Raw genomic sequence first — 26,306 nt, 5'->3', positions numbered from 1 at the left:
TATCTTCAGTGTGGTGTCTCTGTCCTTTGCATGGCCCTAGGTCTAAACATATAGGCCCACCTCTCTTTTGTGGGATCATTTCCAAAGGAAGAGCGACAGGTTGAAGTACTCATTAGTGGATAATTCCCACAACTTTGGAAAGATTGCTCAAAAGTGGCTAAGAAATAAAGGGAGCCTTTGATTTCCTATGGCTTGCTTGAGTTTCTTCTCTCCATCACAGGGGAATGCATGTTTCCAGACTGAATGTCAAAGATACAAGTTTAATCAAAACCTCTTATGCTGTGTTTCCCTTTGGTGCCTGCATCCTTTGGTGTAGAGTACAAGCCAATATGCTGCAACTGATCCCCTCAGGCCACAACAAGGTAGCAAGCCCCTCCTTCCTGGGGCCGGGGGTAGCACTCGCTTAACCAGGCCTGCAAATTCTGACTGGTGAATTGTGTGATCAGGCGATGACTGTTGCCTTCATAGTCATTAGAAGCGGGTCTGGTTAGAGGAGATTTACCATCAGATTGTCCCTTCCTGTCCTGATTTTACAGAATTGCACTATGAGGGTCTCACAGGACACCGATCAGTGAAATATTGAGTATAACTATTGTTTTGCTCAGCACCTCAAAAGGCTATGTGCATTTGTGTGTGTGTGTGTGTGTGTGTGTGTGTGTGTGAATGCAGACATGCCCCATTGGAACAAAGAAAACATTTATAAAGGAAGTTCAGAATTCATTCTTGTCCTTGAGGAGCATATAGTTTAGTTGGGGTAGGGTGATATTTATACATTATTAAAAATACATGTGGGCTGATATTTTCTCATAAGGGATAGTCCGCCCTTTTCCCTCGAGGATAATTTAAGCCAGAGCTAAACCATGCAGACTAAAAACTAGAAGCTCCCCCACCTTTGCTTTTAAGAAAATATTAATGATAATAGAAGGAAAACTCATTACTTATTTTTTAAAGGGAAACAGACCCCCTTTACCCTCTCATGCCAGAAACCTGACCAACCTAATAAGCATTCTGTAGGAAATACTGGATTCCCCTTCCTCACCAATAACTTCACTTGGCTTCCTTTGATTCGGCTCCAAGTCCATAATGCCCTTCTAACTCCACTTTGTCCTTTATTCAATAAGTATGAGTCTTGTGCTAGGTACCGGAGATACAGTGCCGAATGAAATGCAAAGTCTGGTGGGGCAGATAAGACATTCACACGAGTCATTCTAATGCCAGAATATTGCCACGTGCTTCCGTAAACAAGCTGTCGAAGCTCAGAGCGGGCAGAAGTCATTTCCAGCTGGGCTGAGCAGAAAATAAGGAGGAGAAGAAGGTGGTATTTGAATTCTGGAAGGTAGGTAGAGCTCAATCCCTGGATAGGTAGAGATGGGGCTGGAGAGGAGGTGATGGCATGAAGAAAAGTATACTGGTGGATGGGATGTCCATGAGAAGAACTGGGTTGCTGGGGCACAAGGTTCCGCTAGGAGGGTAGTGGGTGATAAGGATGAGAGGCATGTTGCAAGCAGAGCGTAGGGGACCTGGGGTACCGGGCTCTGGAGGAACGCAGAGAGGCAGTGGAGAATGGAGAGCCCCAGAAGACTTTGCAAGGAGAGAACAGTACGATGAGAGCAAATCTTGGAAGGGGATATGTGGAGCAGGGGGACCTGTAGGAAGGCCGCAGCTTTCATTTGTGTAAGAAGATGGGGGCTTCTTGCCTTTGTTCAATGTACTGTGATTGCCTATCTTTGGGACTAGTCTTCCTTACTAGGTTGTAAACTCATCCATAGAGGGAGGGCGCCCATGTCTCATTCATGCTTGTATTCTCGGTGTCTGGCACAGAGTAGATTCTCACTACGCCTACTTGTTGTGTGAGTGAAATAAGATGATACCAGTGGAAATGGAAGGGATGGGTGGATCCGAGAGCCAGTGTACTGAGAGAAGAGACAGAGCCAGCGATGGTGGTGTTGGGAGGCCAGGCTCAGCTCCCATACGTGTCCTGTGCTCTGCAGCTAATCTTCCCTACCAGCCCCCAGAAGCTTTTTCTGCCAGTAGCCTCTGTTCCTTCTGTTCACTTCCTGTGAACATGATATTTTGATGTGTTTGGACGGATTATATAACCAGTTCTTACATGGGAACCATGTCCTATGCCCAGGCAAATATCTCACCCAGAGACATGGCTTATTTACCTTGCCCCTCCCTCTACTTCTAATCTTACCAGGGAGGAGGGAGAATCCCCTATTACCCATCTTCCATAAAACCGAGCATTTATAAAATAGCATAGAAGGCACTCAGTGCTATTATGAGGGTTTTCCAACTTGTCAGTGGATGGCTTTTTTGAGGGGAGTGGTGGGGTATGTGCTAACAAAGTCCAGAAAGAGAGAGAATACAGAAGACTGGGGATCAAGAAATCACATAAATGTGCAATCTTCTTCCAGTGGACGGCTTCCGCAAAGGGCAAGGGCCTGCGGAACCGTCTGCTCAGCCTGGACCAGTAGCAGCGACACACTGATGCTTTGGCTTCAGCCTGGGACTTTTCCGGTTTAGTATAGCAGAAGCCTTTGCCAGGGCAGTGCTCGGGAAACAAGCAAGGGCATCCTGGCTACTCTCGCAGCCTCCTAGGCAAAGAAGGCTTGCCTGCTGTGTGAGTTGCTGGGCCCTTCCCTTGGGCCCCCACTGCCTTAGGGTCATTGCAGTTAGGAACTTGCCAGCCCCCTTGGGCCAAAACCCTTGGCTCATTTGGTCGGTATTCCTGCCTTGACAGTCACCTCTCTGTTAGCCACTTCTCTGTGGTCAGCTTTCCCCGTGACATTCAGGACGCTCAGGGGCAGTCAAGCATCAAGTACTAACACTTGGGGTGTGCAATTTTGATCCTGGTCCAAGTCAAACGGAATTATGAAAATCAATGAACTATTTAAACAACATCACATTACACAATACAAGCCCACATACTACCACTGCACAAGAAGCAGTTAAAAATCCTATTTGGATGATCCACTTTTCAGGGTCATCTGTGTCATTTCTCCTCTCCATCGCCACAGATAATCAAAAGATGAATGGATTACTGGCTTAGCTACCTGTACGTGGCCGTCCTCCATCCTGCCAAATTTTGCTTCTGTTTCTGTTTCTCTGTCTCTCAACTCAGAACAGAATTTCTATTTCCACCTTGGCAAACAATTTGTCCCCTTTGGCCACAGAAGGCAGCCTCCTCACCTCAGAGAACTGCAGGGCTCTGACCCGGACTAGAGTAGTAGGTCCAGTTCTGTGTTCCCCAGCTTCAGAAGGACAAAGGAAAACTCAAAGGAGTGTTCAGAACTGGCTAATGCATTGGGGGATAAAAGGGAAAGAAGTCCGATTTTGTACAGAGAGGACTGTAAGGATTAATTACGTTATATAGGTTGGGAAATTGCTCATTCTTTTCTGTGCAGGTAAGAAGGGACAGGGGCAGTGTCTCACTGGGGGCTGCTGCTCGGCACCAGAATGGAGTGCTTCAGGAGGAAGGGGGACTTTCCACAGATGATTTTTGGTCAGGAGGGTGTCAGCATAATCCTGGTTGGAGTTAAGGAGGGAGAAGAAAGAAATGACTATTTAGCCTCCCTTTCTCTTCCTTTTCCTGCTACTGGAGGGGAAAATCTCGCTTTCCAGACTTCCCACGGTCACTCTTGCAATCCCACATCCTTCTCTTTTTTCTGGAAGGCAGTTTTTAATAATTTCATTTTATTTTTCATCATAATAAGTGTAGTCTTTAATCCCCATCCACTATTTCACCCATTCCCCCACCCACTTCCCCTCTGGGAACCATCAGTCTGTTCTCTATAGTTAAGAGTTTATTTCTTGGCTTCTCTCTCTCTCTTTTTTTTTTACCTTTGCCCATTTGTTTTGTTTCTTAAGTTCCACATATGAATGAGAGCCTGTGATATTTGTCTTTCTCTAGTTGACTTATTTTGCTTAGCGTTATACTCTCTAGCTCCATACATGTAGTGGCAAATGGCAAGATTTCATTCTTTTTGATGGGTAATAGTCCAGTGTGTGTGTGTGTGTGTGTGTGTGTGTGTGTATCTTCTTTATTCATCCATTGATGGATACTTGATACTTGGGCTGTTTCCACATCTTGGCTATTGTAAACAATGCTGCTATATCCCTCTGAATTAGTGTTTTTGTATTCTTTGGGTAAATACTCAGTAGTGTGATTCCTGGATCATAGGGTAGTTCTATTTTTAAGTTTTGGAGGAAACTCCATACTGTTTTCCACAGTGGTTGCACTCTTAAGAATTCTTTACTCATTGTCTCTAATCTCTCTCCTCTCGGTCACTTCCTTTTATATTATTATTATTTCTTAAAGGTTTTTTTTTTTTAAAGATTTTATTTATTTATTTGACAGACTGAGAGAGAGAGAGCACAAGCAGGGGGAGCATTAGGCAGAGGGAGAAGTAGGCTCCCCGCTGAGCAGAGAGCCTAATGTGGGGCTCTATCTCAGGACCCCGGGATCATGACGTGAGCCAAAGGCAGATGCTTAACCGACTGAGCCACCCAGGTGCCCTTTATTATTATTATTGAGATATAATTCATATACCATAAAAGTCACCATTTCAAAGTATACAATTCAGTGGCTTTCAGTGCATTCACCATGAGTGCAGTCATCCTTATCACTTCTAGAACATTCCATCACCCCCAAAATAAACCCCACCCTCATTAACAGTCAATCTCTATTCCCTCTCAGCTGCAGGCAACCACCCACTTACTCTCTGCCTTTATGAATTTGCCTTTTGTGGACATTTCATATAAATGGAACTATACAATATTTGTCCTTTGTGACTGGCTTCTTTTACTTAGCATAATGTATCTGGAGTTCATCCATGTTGTAGCATGTGTCAGAACTTCATTCCTTTTTATGGATGAATAATATTCTATGGTATGGAAGTACCCCATTTTGTTTGCCTATTCATGTCCTGATGGATGTTGGTTCTTCAAACTTCTTGGCTATTATGAGCAACACTGCTATGAGTATGTGTATATCCATTCTCTTTGAAACCAGCTCTGCTCAGGCTTTTGTCTCCCATGGTGCCACAACATCTGCTCTTCTTAAGGTGAACAATGATGTCCACGGTGCTAGATTGAATGGCCAATTCTCAGTCCTTGTCTTACTTCACTTACCAGGAATATCTGACACAGCTGATCACTCCTTCCTGTTTTACTTGGTTCCCAGGATATCCCACTCTCCTGCTTTTCTTCCTACTTCATTAGACTATCCTTCTTAGTCTCTTGCTGGTTTTCACTTGGAAGTCTAACTAAACTGATTATATCCAGAACTGAACTCCCGATCTCCCACCCAGTGTAATGCACTCCTTGTGCACTCTTCCTTGTGTTGATAAATAGAAAGTGTATCATCCAGTTGCTCAGGCGAAAACCTTTGGCGTTGTCTCTAACACTCTTTCTCTTCACTTCACATCCAAACTATCCGTAAGTCCTGATAGATCAACCATCAAAATATACTTAGAATTTTACGACTTATCACTGCCTGCACTCCCTGGTCTAAGTCACCATCTTCTGCCTGGAGTATTGCAAACCTCTCTCCTCTCCACCATTGGGCTCCCCCCTTTCCACCATAGTTGGATGTCTTCAATACAGGCTGATTTTTAAAAAAACGTAAGTCAGATTCTGTCATTCCTTTACTTAAAACTCTCCAGTGGTTCTACATCTTACTTCAGGGTAAAAGTCAAAGTCTTTACGGAGGACTACAAGCCCTGGCCACTTCACTGATTTTATCTTCCCACTGTTCTTACTCCATTCCAGCCACAGTGGCTGCCTTAGTATTCCTTGTACATGTCAGGTTGGCTCCTGCTTCAGGGCCTTTGCACTTGCTGTTCACTCTGCCTGGAATGTTCTCTCTCTTCCCTCCCCATAGATATCCATATGGCTTACTTCCTCACCTCCTACAGGTATTTACTCAAATGTCACCTTCTTAATAAGGCCTTCTCCGACCATGCACCCAAAAGAAAAACCGCTTCTGCCTCACACTCTTGATCTCCCTTACCCTGCTTTATTTTTCCACAGAACTTATCACCATTTGAAGTTCCATACATTTTACTTGTCTCCCACCAGTATAATGTAAACTCTATGAAGGTAGAGATTTAAAAAAAATTTTTTTTTAAATTTTAAGTAGGCTCCACACCCAACGTGGGGCTTGAACTCATGACCCCGAATCAAGAGTGTCATGCTCTACTGACTGAGCCAGCCAGGTGCCCCGAAGGTAGGAATTTTTATCTGTTTTGTTCACAGCTGTACTCCCTGGCACAGAGTAGGTGCTTAGTAAATATTTGTTGAATAAATAAATGAACTAGTTTTTGTTTTTTTTCCCCTCTAGCTTTATTGAAGTATAGTTGACAAATAAATTGTATATATGTAATGTATACAGTGTAATGAATTGATGACTAAAGGAATGAATGGTTGAACTGGCTATTTTGAAAACTAGTTAATACTTCCGCCATTTCTTGTGGCTTGACTGACGCTAACCATTAGCTTTCAAAATAGTTGTCTAATTTGAGCTGTGGTGTGATCTTGCATGAATTTTTGAAAAAGATACTCTCATTAGAGAGTTTATCTTTCTTCAGGGTGGTATATTTAAAAATTGGGGGTTTGAGTCAGACTGTTGGGAGTTTGAAACCTGGACATCTGTGTGAATCAGGACAAGTTAACCGTTCTGTGCCTCAGTTTCCTCATCCATAAAATGGCATACCAGCAGCATCTACCCCATGTTGTTATTTTGGGGATCTAATAAAATAATGTATGTAAATCATTTAGCCTACTACTTGGCACATAGTAAAGCTTCAGTGAACAGTGGCTTTTATTACTCTTATTAAGATGTAAGAGAAATTTTTCGAACAATAGAGTAAGACTTGCAACAGAAGCAACTGAATACATATTTCTAAGTGAAACTAAAATAGATGTCCAGCTTTTTTGTGTAAGTGGCATTTCTTTGGGAAATGATCCAGAATGTGAAGGCCGATTGTTTTGTCCCTTTCCTTAGGAGGCTTTCGTGGGATTGGACATATCCTCTTCATATTCTCTGCATCCTTACAGAATAGTCACATTGGGAACCCCTCATACTTAACATTTCCTCTCGTCACACTTTTCAACTTTAATGCCATTTCAGACTCTGGGTTCAGATTCCATAGATTATCTTCACTCAGTACACTGGTTAAAAATTCAGCAATTCCCTTTCGTGGAAAAGATGCTTGCCAAGTCTTGGCAGGCTAGCTTTCTAAATGAGTTGACCTGCAAACAAGGTTGTCCATGCTTGGAAAGGCAAGGACAATGGTCTCTTTCCATGCCACGACACTTCCTAGTAGCTTGCTGTCAGACACACCCTGTGTTAATTCCCAGTTAAACAAAGTCATTACAGATCCAGTCTGTGAATGCCAGTCTGTGCCAGATTCTTTGACTTGTGCCGGGAAACTGAGGAAGCCCACGCCTGTACGGGAGCATCTGGCTTCACATTTCATCAAAGCAGCCAATGGCATGCAGCCTCTCCTGTTCACACTCGCTTGTCAGAGCCCACTTTTTATATTCTAACTTCTATTACCTCCCACAGCAACTTATACTGAGTTGGGCTGGGCTGGGCACACATTCATTTATTCATTCATTAAACCCCACAGGGATCAATAAATACGAGGTGAACCACACTGCTTCCTTGTTGCTTTAGAACTATTTTCTTAGTTTTGTTATTTAAATGAAATTTTACCTTGTTTTCCCAGCTATGCTGTAAATTTCTTGAGTACTCAGGCTTCTAGCTCATTCCTGTCTCCTGCCGTGCCACACCTGATTCTTCATTCAGTCTACGTTTTTATTATTATGCTCTGCAAAACTGCTTTGGAGAAATGGGTTTGAACCGTAGGAGTTAGGTAAAATTTTCTCCTTGACTTTTTTTTTTTATTGTGGTTCTTAGGAGAAAATAGCATGCAACACCCAGCAATTACTAAGCCATTTTCCTACTATAATACAGTTTCAAATAAAAGCCTAACAAAGCCTATGTTGAGAAACTTACTCATAAACAGTTGTCCATCCATTTTCATTACTTTTGGTAGCCAAAAGCCCCGTGTTTCCTGGATAGGTCATCAAGGCCAGATTATAGCCTTGGGCTGACACTCTTTTCAGGACTCCATTGCTGCTTATGGTCAGCCAGTACACCTGCCCGCCAGGCACCACAAGCCAAAGGGGCATCCCGCCTGCGTCACGGCGGATGTGCACAGAGTTGCCATTGCTGCTGGTAACCGCACCTAAGTCACCTTCGGCATTGTAGGTGAAATTATATACATAGTCCCGTGTTATCAAGTTCAAGGTGTGCAGGTGGGTTCCATTGACAGTGAACTGGTAGAGCTCCTGGTCAGCAGGTGAAGCAATCTCATAAAGGTTCATGTCATTCAGGTGGGCTTGGTTCCTGCTAATGGTACGAATTCGAACATTCCCAAGGTCTGCGACGTATAGGGTACCATCAGGTGACACTGCTAAGGAGGAAGGGGCTTTCATTTTTGCATCTTTGGCATAGCCACCATCACCTGTGAGAGAAAGACCATGATTTTAATAATTGTCATCACAAGCATTTACAAGAACATAACCATATACAGAAATCACTGTGCATCAAGAATCATATTAGGAGCACCTGGCTGGCTTGGTCAATGGAGCATGTGACTCTTGATCTTGGGTTGTGGGTTCGAGCCCCACGTTGGGTATAGAGATTACTTAAAAATAAAATCTTTACAAGAAAAGAATCATTTGAAAGCAATCAGTGAACCATTATTCTCTGCATGCCCCTCCCTTGACAAATTTGAAACTTATTCAGAATTCTTGAATCAGTAACCAGTAAAGATAAACAGTGAGATGCAATTATCTCAGTTAACACCAGTTTTGTGAAATCATCAATCCTGCTGTTCAGTATCTATTGTATCACAAGATACGAAAAGAGCAAATAATGGAAACCACACAAAATGTGGCTGGAAATCCATGAGATTTATGCCTGTCAGTCCTTGTGGACCTACCTACCTACCTCAGGACTTTCCAGTTCTACTGTGCCTAGAGGACCTCTCTTTGGCTAATTCCCATTGTCACATTGTCAAAGTACACTAAGTCTGTAAGTGCAACAATGATTCAGAACATCAAATTTGATAACTGGAATAAACATTAGATTTGCCTTGAATGAAAGACATAAATTAGCAAAATAAGTATAAAACTAATTGTCCAGGAAAACACTGGAAATATTGATCAAAAGTCGTATCGACCAAGTTGCTCATTCGTGATTCCTCTGGCCCAAGAAAAGGCAAGGTTAAGAGAATCATTTGGGCCCACATGAGCAGTTTAATAGGACTGCAGGTAGCATGGAGGGATTTCCACATCCCAGCAATAAATGTATCTAGAGGACTGTTTGCTATATGGAGTATCTAATCCATGTTTTGGGGAAAAGACTCATATGTGTGTATATATATACACACATATGTATTTCAGTTGGAAATAAAGGGCACTATTGGCTAGGAAGAAAATTTTGGGCATTTTTAAATATATTTTTTAAAGATTTTATTTATTTATTTGACACAGAGAGAGAGAGAGAGCACAAGCAGGGGGAGCGGCAGAGGAAGAGGGAGAAGCAGGCTCTCCACTGAGGAGCCTAGCGGGGCTTGATCCCAGGTCCCTGGGATCATGACCTGAGCCGAAGGCAGACGCTTAACCAACTGAGCCACCAAGGCACCCGAAAATTTTGGACATTTTTAAAACAGTCTAAGTAGTAGACTGATGTCCTGAGAACCCCTCCACAGTGGGACTTTATTTTGCATGTATCTTCAAAGCAGTCTGCTCTAGTCTCTTTGGGTTTCAGATTTTTTTTTTAAAGTAGGCTCCACGACCCTGAGATCAAGACCTGAGCTGAGATCAAGAGTTGGACGCTTAACAGACTGAGCCATCCAGGCACCCCTCTTTGGGTTTCAAATAGCAAGGCCTATTAATTTGGAAACCAGTCACTTAAGGGAAGTAATTTTTTCCTTAGCTAAATCAGTATATGCAGATTTTACTGTTTCCTTTTCTCCAAAGTACAAATAGTGTCATGATCTTACATTCATATAGCGATTTTAACTTAAGAGTATCAAACTTTTGTTATAGTAGCTTATCCTCAGTACAGCAAGGTGATATAACTGAGACAAGTGACATCTCTAACAGATGAGGTGAGTCATGAGGAGGTTTTGTGGCTTTCCCAGGGTCACTCGGTCAGTTGGTTGCAGAGCAATGACCAGATACTAGGCTATGTGGCCCCAACCCATCGCTTTCTCCACTCGCTCACACTAATGTTCAGAAATAATACTTTAGTTTTCCTTTTGGCCTTTCTGTTGTGTGTTTTTCTTTTGGAAACAGAGAGAGGGAGCTGGTGAATTGCTAAAAAGGTCATACCTGAAAAACAGTCACAGTTGGGATCAATTTTGCAGTCACAGTCAGTAGGGGCACCAGCTATGATGGAGATCTCTCCGTTGGTGGTGACTTGCTGAATGCGGTTTACTTTCCTCTCGTCTGTTTCAGCTATGAAGAGCAGCCCGCTGTGGGAGATGCTGATGGCCCTGGCTGACTCCAGAGTGGAGTGAATTGCCACCTTGCTGACCAAGAAATGATCGATGCCTGGCACCTGGCAGTGGATGGGGCGTCCTGCAATGATCCGCACACGCCTGTTCTCAGAAATTTGCAGCACAATGTTGTTATCCAAGACATACAATGAATTGTCCATGGGATTGACTGCAAGGTCTGTTGGCCACTCTAATCGCACCTGCAAAAAGAGCAGAACACACACCATTAGGTTACAATATCTTTCCAGGGGCAGTTTTACCTTGAAAGAAAAATCGGCTTACTGGTTCCCCCGTCTCAGGAATTTCAGCAACGTTGGTGTTGTCTGGCAAAGCTGGGGGAGGATGGTTGATCAAATGTTCTGGGAAACATATTTATCATTTATACCATTTCCAACATAATGAAAATTCATTTTCAATAATTCCAGAAGGATCCCCTAGAGCAGTGTTTTTCAGGGTGTGGTCTCCAGAGCAGCAGCAACAACAACACCGGGGAACTTGTTAGAAATGCAAATTCTCAGACCCCAACCTAGACCTACTGAATCAGAAACTCTGGGGGTGGGACCTAGTCATCTGTGTTTTAATAAGCCTTCCAGCATCTTCTGATGCACGCTCAAGTTTGAGGATCAATGCTCTAGGGCTTCTGTGTCGCTATGACATACAGATCTCGCTCACTGTCTTGTAGATACATGGAAGAGCAAAGTCATAGAGGCTTCCAGAAAACACAGTGCCAGAGAAACTCGATTTTACTGTAACAGCAACCTTTGGGGACAGGACCTTCCATTAGCACAGACCTAGCATCCACCTTGTGGAACACTCAGACACCGTTTATCAGCTGGTGATGTGGAATCCTAAGTTGCAATGCACGGCCACCTAGCTTGACCTGGCTCACTCCACATTTCCCTTTTCTTGCAAATGGGTTGATTTGTTCTTTCACTGAATATTTGCTGAGTACCTTCTTTGGGCTATGCCTTGTGTTAGGCTTTGGGGATTCAAAAGAATGCTATGACACAGACTCTGCCCTCAAATGACTCATGGTCTGGTGGAGTCCTTGGAAGGGCCATTAGGCAATTATTCTCCGTGTTATGAGAAGGAAGCAGCGGAGAGAGTATAAGAGCACTTCACTCACATTAGGAATCACAAAGCAGGTTATTCTCAGAGATGGTACTACCTGAAATGACCAGTAGGAGAGAAATGGGGTGAAAACGGTGGAGGGTGAGGTGGGAGCAGTGTTGAAAGCAATCCCAGGGAGAGGGAACAGCATGGGTAAAGGTCCAGAGTTTAGAGATGGTGTGGACCATCCAGGTTACTACAAGCAATTCAGTAAGGTTGAAGTGTATGGGAGTAGTAAGCAATAAGAATCAGGAAGTAGTCAGTGGCTAGGTATTATGGATTGAATTGTGTTCCCCCCAAATTCATGCAACCCCCCAATGTGACTGTATTTGGCAACAGAGCCTTTAAAGAGGTAATTAAAATTAAAAGAAATCATGAGGGTGGGGCTCTAATACAGCAGGATTGGTGTCCTTATAAGAAGAGGAAGAGACACCAAAGAGACAGCAGGAATGTGTATGCATAGAGAAAAAGCCCACGTGAGGACACGGTAAGAGGATGGCCATCTGCAAGCCAAGGAAAGAGACCTCAGGAGAAACCAAAGCTGCCAACACCTTGATCTTGAGCTTATGGCCTCCAGAACTGTGAGAAAATAAATTTCTCTTGTTAAAACCATCCAGTCTATGGTATTTTTTAAAAAAGATTTATTTATTTATTTTACAGAAGAGACAGTGAGCAGGAGTGGGAGGGGCAGAGGGAGAGGGAGAGAGAATCTCAAGCAGACTCCACACTGAGTGGGGAGCCCGACGCAGGACCCGATCCCATGACCTGCGTTGAAACCAAGAGTCAGATGCACAATGGACTGCGCCACCCAGGCGCCCCTGTGGTATTTTGTTACAGAAGTCCGAGCCCACTAATACACCAGGTAATGGAGGGATGTGCATGTGCAGCTTTATTCTGATGACTGTGAGAAGCCACTAAAGAGCTTTAAGTAGGAGTGTGACATATCTGGGTTCTAGAGGAATCACATTGTTTGCTGTTGAGATGATACTAGAAAAGGAGGTGGGGGAAGAAAAAGAAAAGAAAAGGAGGTGGGAGAAGAGGCAGGTCTGCAGTTAGGAGGCTCATGCAGTGGTCCAGGTGGGGGATGATAGTGCCTGAATTAGGATGGTAGCAGTGGGAATAGAGAGAAGAAGGTGGATTTAAGACACGTTAAGGGAAGTGAGAAGCAAAAGGATTGGGGTGTGTGCCTTGTATCTTGGGCCAGATGCTGGGCTAGGCGCTTGGGACACACAGGCCAACCAAACACAGCTCCACTCTCGTTCCTTCCTGGACACAGCGGTCAGCCCAGTACCTGCCTTGACATCTCCTCAACAGCTATTTTATCACTGGGCACTTCTCAGAGAACTGTGTTCCATGTATTCTACGCCCCACCACTCACTTACTCTATACTTTATTGCTCTTCCCTTAGGTTGGACAAAGGCAGAGAAATCTGGCCCATTCCTGGCCAAAATAGAAGCAGGAATGGGGCTACTCTTCTTGCCTTGAGTGAAAGCCCAAGGAAGCTTTCGTTTTTCTTACTGAATCTGAAAGTCTGAAAACAAGATCTGGACTGCCACTGCGCTGGGAGGCCCACTCCATCCCCGGCTGGAAGAGGCCTTACACTCAGTCAGTAATGAAGTGGACAAAGGCCAGTGTGAGACAGGCCTTTCCTCTCATTTTGCCTCTTAATGGAGGGCAACTGGTGATGTTGTAACGGGGACAAAGGTGGTATTTGGCCTTCCCCCCCCCGTACCACTTGGGGCTCTCCGTCCCTGTTTCTGAGTGTCCCTCCCAGACACCCAGCAACCTCATTCTGCCCCCGTGTCTCTGCGTGACCTCGACCTCCACAGAGACTGGCCTTCCCTGGTCAGCACCATATGCCTCTGGGCAGCTAGGAATCTGAATGCTAATGGAGTATAAAGCTGAGCTGTGTTATGCATGTTCTACAGAGCCTTTCAGACTGAGGCCATTGGATAAACATTAAACACCAGCTTTAACAGCTCCCAGAGCAGTTTGCTGTGATGTGTTCCTCAGCACGTCTGTCTGAGGCCTGTGCCTGTCAGCGCCCTGCCACCAAGAGGGAGAGGGAGAGGGGGAGGGGGAGGGGGAGGGAGAGCCTGCTGCTGTGGAGGGCGCTGCCTCCTCCACCATGTGCCCTCGCTCTGGACCTCCATATCCACTATCGCTCCCGTACAGCAGCTGTGTGCGCTGGTCCTGTGGAGCACGGTCCCCCAGGAAATAACCTGGGGCTGGCTGAGGAAGAGGAAATGAATTTATTTCAGTACAGCACTCCTATTTTGGTCAAGTCTGAAGTCAGTGACCCAGAAAAAACAAAGCTGGCAGAAATGACGTTCTAATTATCTCCAGTCTGAGAGCTGAGGCCAGGGCAGAGGCCGGGGAAGGCACACACCTGGCAGGAGTCACAGAAGGACATGTTTTGGACTCTGTTCTCTGCTGTCAAGGCTGCCTCTAAGAGAAAGGCTGGTGGTTGGAAGATAAGGTGTTAAATTCTCCAACTCACCCAACCCGATTTAAGTCAATACTATTGGTGTCATGTTTATTAGATTTAATACTGCCTCAAAAATACACCAGCTTTTGCGTCTGTTTGTTTTCTTTTCCATCAAATAAGTCACCCTCTGGCAGTTTCCTGTGACTAAAGTGGCCTTTGTGCTTCTGAAACACTTCCTATACTAGCTACACAGAATCCCTTTAATTCCCATTTGATTTGGCTGGGCAGCTTGTCTATGAAATCTGCTCGAATGAAAGATGTGTGGCTACTTAGTAATCCAAGGTCCGCCTTTTCAGAACCTGGACCTTTTCACCTCCCTTAGGTTGTCAGTTCCTTTTATATCCTTCTCATGTTAAATACTCCCATTTCCAGGTAATTTTTTCAAGGAACTGGTGCTTTATAGCCACACAATAGAAACACTATATTTACTACCGAGGCATTTCCATAACACACAACGTGACATATGGAACGGAGTCCTTGAGCTGATTCAGAATTAGCATCTGTTACCTGTAGAGACCCTAGAATTCTAAGTTACCAAGGTAGGGCTAAGGTTAATCCCTGAGGGTTGCTGGCATTTGTCCACGTGGTTTCCTTTGGGGGTGGGAGCAGAAAGAGAATGAACAGCAGGGAAGTTCTGGAATCTCTGCCTGGTGACCTGGCCTACAGGCAAACCATTTGGCCTAATTTGTGGTGGTTGCCCCACCTTGTAAAAATACATTAATTTGTTTGAAATGTCAAAATATATTTATGCTAACTGGCATGAAAGATCATTGGTGTAGCCGCCAGCTGGCAGAATGTGCCCATCTCCCAACAACATGCCCTGAGAAATAACCCTGAGCAGAAAGGAGCTCTTGGTCTGGATGTCAAGCCTTGACAGCACTATGTCGTCCTCTGCTATTTGAAAATGTGCCTTGAAGGGACTTGACTCTCAGGTCAGCCAGTCCCGTGGCTGGTTTAAAGATCCAGCTACTTTTGACCAAAGCTAACAGTACATAAAGCAGCAGAGTCCTATAGGGGAAATCCATGTGTAAATGCAGTATTTACAGATGAGCCCTCAGTTAGACTAAACTAGAAAATTCCTCAATCATCAGCTTAATCCCACATTGTGGACACAGACCATAATTTGTATACTTGGGCTCTTTCTAACTGTGTGAAGGCTGGTTCCTTCCTGGACTGTGGTGTGTCACCATAGGCAGGTGAGGTACCCTCTGTGAGTGTCTGGTTTCCTCATCTGCCACAAGGGAAGGAGGCTAGCAACAGTGTCTCTGTTAGAGTTACTGCGTGGATTAAATGAGATAGTGAGACTCGGTGCTCATCACAGCACCTGGAGAGAGGAAGGGATGGTAAACGGGATGAACATCCATAATGACTTCAAAGTCATGAACCTTCAGAGCTAGAAGAGATCTAGTCCATGTACCATTCAATGCAGTGCCCTTTTAGTTCTGTTTGCCAGACTTCAGTTGTCGACAGAATGTCTTTATAAATTTTGCCCTGCCCATCCACCACCTGCACTGTTGTTGACTTAATATTTTTCTTTAAATTGACTTACTTTTAAAGTATAAATAGGTGCTTCCCCTTCCTTTGAGAGGATCCTAATCAAAAACACCTATAAAATTCCAGGAGCACTCATCTGAGCCCTTAATAAAAGTAACTACTGTTTATTGAGTGCTTCCTGTGTGTCAGGCTCTTTGCCCGGATTATTACTTTATATGCTTAGAGCAAACACTTGAGAAAGAAACGATTGATATCCCCATTTTTGGATATGTGCTCTTAGCCCCTATGCCATCTGATTCTGCAGCTAGAAGAGTGGATACATTTCTTCACGTTCTCCTCACCAATTCTGGCTCCCCCTTTACCTCACTTGAATCCATCTAAGGGTTGTTCTCTTTGGCTGAGAAGGTCAAAGCTTATTAGAAGTTGAGTGATTTGTCTTTGTCTCTGTCACTTGTCTTCTTTTGGTTCAATGCAATGTGGTTGCCTACTCTGTACTGGGCACTAAGAAAACAGGTCCCTGCCCTTGATTAGCGCACAGTCAAGTGGGGGAAGGCAGATCCAGAAACCACTCATTTCAATATAATGTGGTTAAGTGCCATGACAGACCCATGCCCAGAGTGACATGGGGATGCAGGGGAGGGAGTTTGGGGCAATAACCCCTAGAAGAGAAATGTCAGCTTCATCTTGAAGGATGAAGCTAAGGTACTGAGATGAAGCAAAGGGGGAGAAGTGATTTCAGCAGAGGGAAAAGAGTGAATGAAAACAGGACATGAAACCCTATGGGAGTGGGGGAAAATAACATGGGTCTGGGTTACTAGGGCATAAAGTCGAAGTAAGGTATATAGTGGTCATAAAGGACGTTTAAATGTTTGCCAGGGACAAGGCTTACATTTCTCCACTGAGGCATGATTGTCATTTGGGGCCAGATCATTCTTGTTGTCCTGTGCATCGTGAGATGTTTAGCAGCGTCTCTGGCTTTTGTTCACTAGATGTCAGTGGCACCTCCCCCTGAACTGTCACAACCAAGAATGTCTCCAGACAAGTCAAATGTTGGAGCAAATCAGTTAACCTGTCTGAGCCTCAGTTTCCTCATCTAGAAATTGGGTACAGTAATAATATTTTCTCTCAAACATTTATTATAGGAATTGAAAAAATCTACATAAAGCACTTAGCATAGCGCCTGGTACACAGAAAGAGCTCTATAAAGGCCAGCTATTTATTTATTTATTTTTTATCATAGAACATGCCCGAATTTCTTCTGGCCCCTGCCTGACTATTGCAATGTCCTCCTCTTTGGTTATCTCATGAACTTTGGAGTGCAATCATATAGTAGCCATGGTCTTTCAAAGTTCCCTCTGCTTCTATGTCACCAGCCATTTCCCCCTGTTCATTGATTCCATTTATTTTTTTTATTTTTTAAAGATTTTATTTATTTATTTGAGAGAGAGAGAATGAGAGACAGAGAGCATGAGAGGGAGGAGGGTCAGAGGGAGAAGCAGACTCCCTGCCGAGCAGGGAGCCCGATGCGGGACTCGATCCCGGGACTCCAGGATCATGACCTGAGCTGAAGGCAGTCGCTTAACCAACTGAGCCACCCAGGCGCCCCACTGATTCCATTTCTTAAGAATCCTTCTATGCTATGTGTCTCCCAAGAAATTTGGCTTATATAGGGGTATATTATTTCACATACATGTCAGCCAATTCACGGCTAATATTTTCGCTTATTCCTTGGATTCCCCAGTTATTCATAACAGGCTTCTTGGTACAATTCCAAGCTTAGAGCATGCTACTTTAATTATTTTCCTTTCTTCTATTAATAAATATCTATTTTAGGTACTATGCTAGGCACTAGGGAGCCAGTCTAACCAAGACAGACTGGGTCCTGCCTTCACAGAGTTTATAGTCTTTTGCTGACTTCATTTCCTTTATTTTCTGGTATCTACAAGGGGTTGCTAGCGACATAGACTATTTCCGTTTCACTCCATCCATTTCAAGAAATTGACTTTTGTGGAAGGGCCTCAGAAACATATATCATGACTGTTACTATGCTTTACAATTGCCACCAAGTGCTCATAACTTCCTTTCCCAAAGTTTGTGCTGCAGAAACCAGTTGTTTCCCAAAAGGCCCCGTCTCCCCATCCCAAACATGACACTTCTAATCTCCGTCCTTTACATTTTCAGCCTTATGGCTCATTTGAAAAACGACTCTGCTTGATTTTGATCTCTGAGGCCTCTTCAGTAGGAATTTCCAGGAAATGTATGATTATCTCTTCTGTAGTATGCCCGCCCTGGGGAAGATACAGTGACGGGACTGAGTGTTCTCTGCCAGGTGTTCTGCCAACTCCACGTTAGATTTCCCCATGCTTCTAAAAGCTGACAACTCCAGATTGTTAGCATCACTTTTTGTCAGTTTTCAAATGGCCTTCTCATTTCTTGACACTGATACTGTCTGAGCTTCTTCAAATTTATAAAAGAGGGAAAAAGCCGTCTGGACCAAGTTTGGTTTTCTGCAGTTGGAAAGCATGCTGACATCTTTGAGAGTGACGGCTCTTATTGATCTTACTTTTAAAAAGTGGAAATTATTAGAAGATGAAATACACCAGGATTACATAGACTTGTCAACTGGCAAATTATTTCCCATTTTCTCAGACCCACACTCTTGTGTTTCTCTGAATAGCAGCTGGAGAGTTTGAGGAACCTCTCAACCTTTGGCCAAATGCATCAGCATGGTCTGTCTTCATGGCTGCCCAATCAGAATAACGGACATTTAAGTCACGTTATTCATTACAGATGAGTAGTCAGGATCAATCTAATCAAGAGTTACAGTTGGACTGATCTTTAGAATCATTCTGCTGCAGAGCCTACAGATTAAAATTGCATCTACTCTGATGTTCTTAAAACATTTTGGTAGTGGGGGAACAAAGCAAAGCAAAACAAACAACAAAAAGCTTCAAGGCAGTCCTGGTGTATTTCATCTGCTAATAATTTCTACTTTTTAAAAGCAAGATCAATAGGGGCCATCATTCTGAAAGGTGTCATTTTGCTTTCCAACTGCAGAAAACCGAACTTTCTCTAGATGGCTTTTATAAATTTGAAGAAGCTCAGACAGTATCAGGGTCAAAACAAAATGTTAAATTTATGGTTACTATGATGCCTGTGGCAGAGACTACTAGTTCTAGGCCTACCCTATCATCCATTTCCTCTTTCTTCCTTAGTAGTAAATGCCGATTTTTTTAAAAAATCTGGGAACACTGCTGTCTACAGTAGAAAATGTTCCAGCCTTATTTGCAATTCTCTGTAGCCATATGATAAAGTTCAAGGCAATAAGATGTAAGAGGAATCGTGGAAGTATCCACACTTTTATTTATTTAATTTTTAATATTATTTTTTTAGAGAAAGAAAGAGAGAGAGAGGCAGGGGAGGGGCAGGGAGGGAGAGAGAGAATCTTAAGCAGGCTCCATGCCCAGTGTGGAGCCAGACATGGGGCTTGATCTCATGACTCTGACCGGAGCCAAAATCCAGAGTCGGATGCTTAACTGACTGAGTCACCCAGGCGCACACTCCCCACCCCTTTTTTAAGTATCCACACTTTTAAATTGATGCTTTCAATGGCTATGTAAGGAGAGCTGACCCAATTGGAAGGGACCTCTTTTTGCCCTTCCTTCCATTCTGTAATATGAATATATGTGTTGAGATTTTTGGCAGATGCCTTAGACCATGAGGTGTCCATGAAAATGGAAGCTATGTGCTAGGATGGCAGGGCAGAAATACAGAAGCCTGGGTCCCAGATGATCTCGTGGAGCTGCCATCCTAATCCTGCACCCTACCTCTAGTCTGGCTGATGTTGTGCTTGTGTCACTGTTATGTTGGGGGTTGGGTTTCTGCTATTCTCAGCTAAATCTAATCACCATGAAGAAGATATTCTGTTAGGTTTTGTTCTTGACCAGTGTTACTGACTATACCATTATGGTCAAATGGTTCTAACAGATTTCTAGTTCTAGGTCTCTGGATAGATCACCGGTGTTTGCAAAATTAAATTAAATTGGAATAAATTAATGTCTGAAAGTGACTGACACATATGGCAAAGTCCACTAGGGCAGCCCTTTTTAGGAGGATGACTAATTGCTTAAACTTAGTGATTAACCTCAAGCATTCTTGAATACCCAGTGCCCCATCTTTAGGTACTTCAAACTGCTTCCAGCTTCATGACTCATGCGGATCCAATGCTTCTTTATTATACTATAAATATATGTTTGCCTTCCTATGTCTTGTACTAGGTCTGTGAGCCTCAAGGGCAAGGATGAGGTCCCATTCATTTTTGTATTCCCAGTATCTGGTATTACAGTTGGCAAATGTTTGTTGAATGAAAACATTAGTGCCTCATTGACTGTAACAGTTTCGGTTCATGAAAGCATTTAAAAAATTATGAAATGCAAATAGGCTGTAAGGAAAACTATTTTTCATCAACATGTTTGAGTCAATAAATCTGGGTTTCCAGAGACCCATGGAGGTTAGTGGAAATTGCCATATTTCCTCAATCTTAAGAGATGCATTTCCTACTTCCTCCGTATTTTAACTTTTCTGAAGTGAGAATGTGTATTTTTTTTTTTTTTAAAGATTTTATTTACTTATTTGAGAGAGAGAGAATGAGAGACAGAGAGCACGAGAGGGAAGGGGATCAGAGGGAGAAGCAGACCCCCCGCTGAGCAGGGAGCCCGATGCGGGACTCGATCCCGGGACTCCAGGATCATGACCTGAGCTGAAGGCAATCGCTTAACCAACTGAGCCACCCAGGCGCCCGAGAATGTGTCTTATTAATCACTGCATACATTTAATGGAGCATTTCTCCCCTACCACGCCAAGTTGTCAAACTGATGCTATGTCTTACGATCCATGGGGTCTTAGAATTGAGGACATATGGTATTCCCATTTTGGTCTGTGTACTTTGGGGATCCCTGGGAGTCTTTCAAAGAGGTCTGTGAAGTCAAACTATTTTTTTAATAATACTATTTGCCTTTTATACTTTCTCATGAGTGTACAGTGAGTGGAGTTTTCCAGAGGGTACCTGTGGCTAGCATATCTTTGGGTTCAAAAAAAAATTCACAGTTTTAATTTCTTTTTTTAAAAGATTTTATTTTTAAGTAATCTCTACACCCAACACGGGGCTCGAACTCACAACCCTGAGATCAAGAGTCGCATGCTCTACCGACTGAGTGGGCCAGCCAAGCACTTCCACCATTTTAATTTCTAATAAGGCAAATATTAATAGATAAAACCCACATACAGAAAAGTTCTTTGAGGTCCCCGACAAGTTTTAGGAGTGCAAAGGGGTCCTGATGCCCAGAAGCTTGAGAATGGTTATCCTAGAGGAAAGAAACAGCGAATGAAGCCATTCTGTTATATAAGAGTTTCATTCAAGCTCATTAAGAAAACAAGCATGTATCCCTTCCAAGATGGTTCCTGGGGCCATAAGCTCTGTCCAGAAGCACACTGACAGAGCGGCAGAAAATCTGTACTTCCTCTAGAGACCCAAGCCCTGATGGGTGCTAGAAAAGTTTGTTCTTACAGGCTCCCTCCGAGCAATCAGCACGTACACACTCTCTCTGAGTCTGCTGCGTAATTGTCACTACCTCATCTTACTAACAGGCATAATTGCTCCGGGTTTCCGTCGACCCTTTCTTGCATCTCCTCTCCAAAGCCTCAATTTTGGAAATGGCACTTGTGAATACACAGAATGTTTAACCACTTCCAGTTTTCAATTTACAGTCAAAGTCATCTATCAGCAGGAGATGAAGGCCCAGTGTGAGAACTACAGAATGTCCTTCAGACTCCACAGCTAATTTGTTTGTAAATTTGATTGTTATTGTAAGAAGAACATATTGTACATGACGCTACTTGTGGATTTACTATTTGTATCTCTCTGTATCTTGGGTTTTATCATTAGAGTCAAAGAACTTAACCCTTTCAGCACTTCTGTGGGTGGGGAGAGGCACATGAAAGCTTTACTGTTTTTCCCTTTTGAGTCTCTGTTTCCTTTTCCTTTTACATGTATTTATGGGATACCTACTGTATATTCAGCACTGTGGGAGAACGCATACAGAAGGCAAGACAACTAGGGAACAGTCCAAGGCGTCATGAAATCATATGTGAGGGCAGGTGATGAGGCCATAAATTCTGAGTGAATTCAGGCAAGAGAGGACCAGCGTGGGGTGGGGCTCTTGTCCCCCTGAGAGCCAAGGCTTTGCCTGCAAAGGAGCCAAGGACTTAGAAGAAGGTGCTGGAGTCATTCTGCAGTTTCTTCCTGCTGAGAGGTTGCAGAAACTTGTCTGTTGCACGTTGTTAATATTACAGTATTGGCTCGAAAGAATAGACCAAGCTTCCAATTCCCTTTGGCATCTAAAGCAATTTACAGGCCAGAAGTATGACTGCACAGCTTTTATGAAATGGTCTGATTTCATTGATCAGCCACTCCAAGATTATGTTTTCATTTCTGTAGCTATTGCTAAGCCTTCTTTCTGGTATAATATTCAGGAAGGAACTATTAAAAAATTGCACCTTGGAGATGTTAAGATATAAGTGGGCAGGGTTCTGAATGGGAAGAGAAATATCACAACTCATGATGGCTCTACTCAAAAGTTCATTTCAAGTTAGACCAGCATTCCACAGATTGTCTCTCTTATCTTAATTCTGTAATGTTTCCAAATGATAAGGATACTAATAAGAGCAGATGGCTTAATGAACATTTAGAGGAAAGATTTAACTGGTCCTATTTTCATTAGGCCTCCAGTGTGCTTCTGGGTTTTGCCCACCACTTCCCTGTGTGTGATACAAAACAGCACGCACTCAACAGATGGCCCAGCTCAGGCTTCATGCTTCCAGAACTCTGGAGACTGGCCACCTGACCACTTACCATGTGTACAGAATCATTTAAGGAAGCAGGCAGGCTACAGACTTGAGCCTGAACAGAAGCAAAAAATGGTGATGAATACTGAGTACCCGAGCTTCAACAAGAGGGGAGTCAGAATCATCCTCGAAAACGCATCAAGCGGCTCTGGTTGAGGTTTCCTCATAACACCTCTTATGGATTCAGGAATGATGAAATCCTCTGTGGCAAACAGTCCACTCCAATTAATGTTTCATCCAAACTGTAAGCATATCTGAGTGACTCCGGCAACAACAATGACATGGAAATCTAACACCTCATTGCACAGTGTGCTCGTTACTAAGCTACTGTCTCACAGCTCCAAACTCACCCCTTCGGACGCTGCTTTGTGATGCTGGGGTTGGGCCTCTGCTAACTGCATTTCTCTTCTGCCAGCTACATTGCTGATAGGTCCTGCCAGTCTGGGAAATACAGCGATTCTGCTTGCTTTCCCTTCGAGTCAGCATGGCTGCAACGGCAGCTCTTCAGCCCGGCGCAGTAGCTGACTCTACTTTCCAGCTCTTCTCCGGACTCTGAGAATCAGTCTCGTCACGCCACCTCAGAGGCACCAGAAGCAGCTGGCTGGCATCCCCTTCTCAGAGGAGCGGGTCCCACCTCAATAGAGCAAATCCTCCATCTTTTTAGGTTCTCACAACTCCAACCTCTTTCCTTTGTTTCCTTAGCCCTAGAGATGGTAGCTGATTCCTGCAGATATTATTTCAACTTTTTTCTTTTTTAAAGATTATTTATTTATTTATTTATTTGAGAGAGAGCGAGCAAGCATGAGCAGGGAAGAGAAAGGCAGAGGGAGAGAGAGAAGCAGACCCCCCACTGAGCAGGGAGCCCGATGGGGGGCTCCATCCCAGGACCCTGGGATCATGACCTGAGCCAAAGGCAGACGCTTCACCGACTGAGCCACCCAGGCGCCCCTCAAGCTTTTTTTTTAACCCCCTAAAACTAGTACAGCCCCTTCCTGATATTAAATTCTCTCTGTTAAAAAAACCAATGTGATTTCTGTTTTTCTGACTGGATTTTGACTGATGTTCACAGCATGAAGCCTCTTACAAGGACAGAGGAAGAACAATACCCATAGTAAGCCGGTGGTGATAGAAAACTAGTAAAGGTGAACAAGAACTGGGGAAGAACCAGAGAAGTTATTAGTCACTAGCATCCTCTGCATTACCTACTGGCCGGTGAAGCTGCCTTGTCCGGAAAATAGGCATAAAAAGTAAATCCACTGTGCTTGGACTCTAGGGAGTTGGTTGTGATTGGTTTTAACCAGAGCTTCTCTGACTCTCTTGAACTGCCACATTGCTGTCATTATTCTCTAGAAACTTCCCACTCTTGTGATTTTTGAGGAAGATTTCTTTTTTTTTTAAATTTTATTTATTTATTAGACACAGAGAGAGAGAGAGAGCACAAGCAGGGGGAGCGGCAGGCAGAGGGAGAAGCAGGCTCCGCACTGAGCAGGGAGCCCGACGAACGGCTCCATCCCAGGACCCTGGGATCGTGACCTGAGCCGAAGGCAGAAGATTAATCGAATGAGCCACCCAGCAGCCCTTTGAGGAAGATTTCATGATGGATCATACCACTCTCCCACATGCCTTTTTTGGAGGCAGAATTCTGTACTAAATGGTTTAGAAGGTTGGCCTGTGACTACATTTCCTATGTGCTTAGAGTTTACTTATAAATAATAACATTTGCTTATAAGTAAAATACATTTACTACTAAATATCTTTTTTATATTCCCTCTTGCTAGTCTCCTTGTCAGACATTGGGATTGCTCCTTCAGAATCCCCTTCTTATGTATCTCAAGATAAACACTTCTCAACAAGTGGTGCCTCCTGGCAAATGTTTCACATGTCCCTGTGTTCACTTTTCCAAAGATACTAACTTTTGCATAGAAAGATGACACTCCTGATGACAACCAACAGAACTCTCTCTGAATTGTGTTTCCATTTAACAAAGATGGGTTGGCACCGATTCATATACTTTCCTTTCCCATAGTTAATAGAGAGTGGGGCTACATTCAAAGGTATGGTCTGAAATACAGTTAGGTCAATTGGCTTATGCTAGGACTTAGCCCAGGATGTTGGCTGTATAAGCCCTAGATGCTAACCACTGAATTTACCAACCAGATATTTCTGTATCTTAGAGACTTTCAGGTTTATTTCAGGTCATGGCGCCTGCTGAACAAAATGTGTGGAAGACTGAGTGGTTCAAAAGTAGTTTGCAAGCTTTGCATCTTGTGACTCTCCCTGAACTTTGAAGATGCTTTTCCTCTGGTGCTTAATAGTTTTAATAAGAGCTAACGTGCCATTGTCCTTTGTGTGGAAAGAGGACACTGCTGAGGGAGTTTTATTTATGTGATAAATTATGTTTTCGATATAGCATTGAGCACGGTACTTGACTTTTATTTTAAGGCTCCTGACAACTCTGGCTATTTGCTTGTGTGCAGACATTTCAGCAGAATTTGGATATGCTGGAGTTGAAGACATTGGCCTGCTGTTCTCCACTTCTTATATAAACAACCCGAGCTGTCATTTTGGAGGAAGCAATGCAAATATCTTTGATAATAGGTTATTATTCCCTGATTGTGATTTTTCCTTAGAGGTGCAGGCCTGGAAAATGCATTTAAAAAAAAAAGAGTTGAGGTTGCCTGGGTGGCTCAGTCGTTAAGCGTCTGCCTTCGGCTCAGGTCATGATCCCAGGGTCCTGGGATCGAGCCCCGCGTCGGGCTCCTCAGTGGAGAGCCTGCTTCTCCCTCTTCCTCTGCCGCTCCCCCTGCTTGTGTTCCCTCTCTTGCTGTCTCTCTCTCTCTGTCAAATAAATAAATAAAATCTTAAAAAAAATGGGTTGAAATGAATTCGGAGAAGGGAAATGATATTTAAAGGAACTCTGGATCATCTTATTGCAATGCTTTTCCCAGTTGACTATTTTGTTAAATTTGGGTTTTTACATATTAGAATCTTTAAAAACTGATTGACATGCTTGGAACCTGAAAATCTTTATAAAACAGAAGGGTCACTGAATAGACAAAGCCACTTATACACTAAACTTCCTTCAAAAATCCTAGGATACTGCTTTTTTCCCTAGGAATACATCAGCCTTATAACTACTTTCCTTTTGAGTTCCCACGTAGCTGGGAGCCTCTTGGTTTGTCTTGGGAGAGTCATATTCTCCATATTGACCTAGATAAACTCTGTCTCCTTACTTATCTACTGTCATTATTTATTTTTTTGTGTGTGAAACTGACCTACCTAGGATGGCTTCAGGCCACCTACAGAATGAGCTGTTCTTTTACCTTTTGATTTCAAAGAGATGGAAGATGATCTAAAATCTATACATATCAAAATCATAGACATATGAAACTCACACTACATTCCAGCCTTGGATCCACAGTCGGCATGACACTTCTTGAAAGCAGATAGAAGATTAAGGATTTGGGGCACCGTTCAATGACTATAGTGAACATCCTGTAAGTGATCTAGATTTGTGCCACATCAGCATTAGGCAGATGAAGCGCTCTGTGAAGGTTACAGCAGGCTAAGACCAGTGTCTGGAGCATATTAGTGGTTATAGCCCATCAAACTCATCTACAGGTACACGCATGCCTCTTTGCAAAATGTGCACCTAGGTACAAAGGACAGAGGGGAAGATTACACGATTTCTGTAGCTGTTCCAAACTTCTTGGTCCTTTTGATCTTGGCTTTGT

At 43.5% G+C, this 26,306-nt stretch overlaps 1 protein-coding gene across 3 annotated transcripts in view; it reads right to left on the bottom strand.

Annotated features, from left to right (window-relative positions):
• The window catches only part of TENM1 (teneurin transmembrane protein 1), a 548,130-nt gene that overhangs the window by 28,689 nt on the left and 493,135 nt on the right, over nt 1-26,306 (bottom strand). For all 3 annotated transcript variants that reach the window (XM_021685960.1, XM_021685969.1, XM_021685964.1), the window contains 2 exons: nt 10,411-10,777; nt 8,024-8,534 (listed from right to left, as the gene is read on the bottom strand). In XM_021685960.1, coding sequence (XP_021541635.1) covers nt 8,024-8,534; nt 10,411-10,777 — 878 coding nt within the window. The remainder of the gene's footprint in view (nt 1-8,023; nt 8,535-10,410; nt 10,778-26,306) is intronic.

This window comes from Neomonachus schauinslandi, chromosome X (assembly GCF_002201575.2).
Source record: "Neomonachus schauinslandi chromosome X, ASM220157v2, whole genome shotgun sequence".
Lineage (NCBI taxonomy): Eukaryota > Metazoa > Chordata > Mammalia > Carnivora > Phocidae > Neomonachus > Neomonachus schauinslandi.
This window is presented reverse-complemented; position numbering and strand designations above follow the sequence as displayed.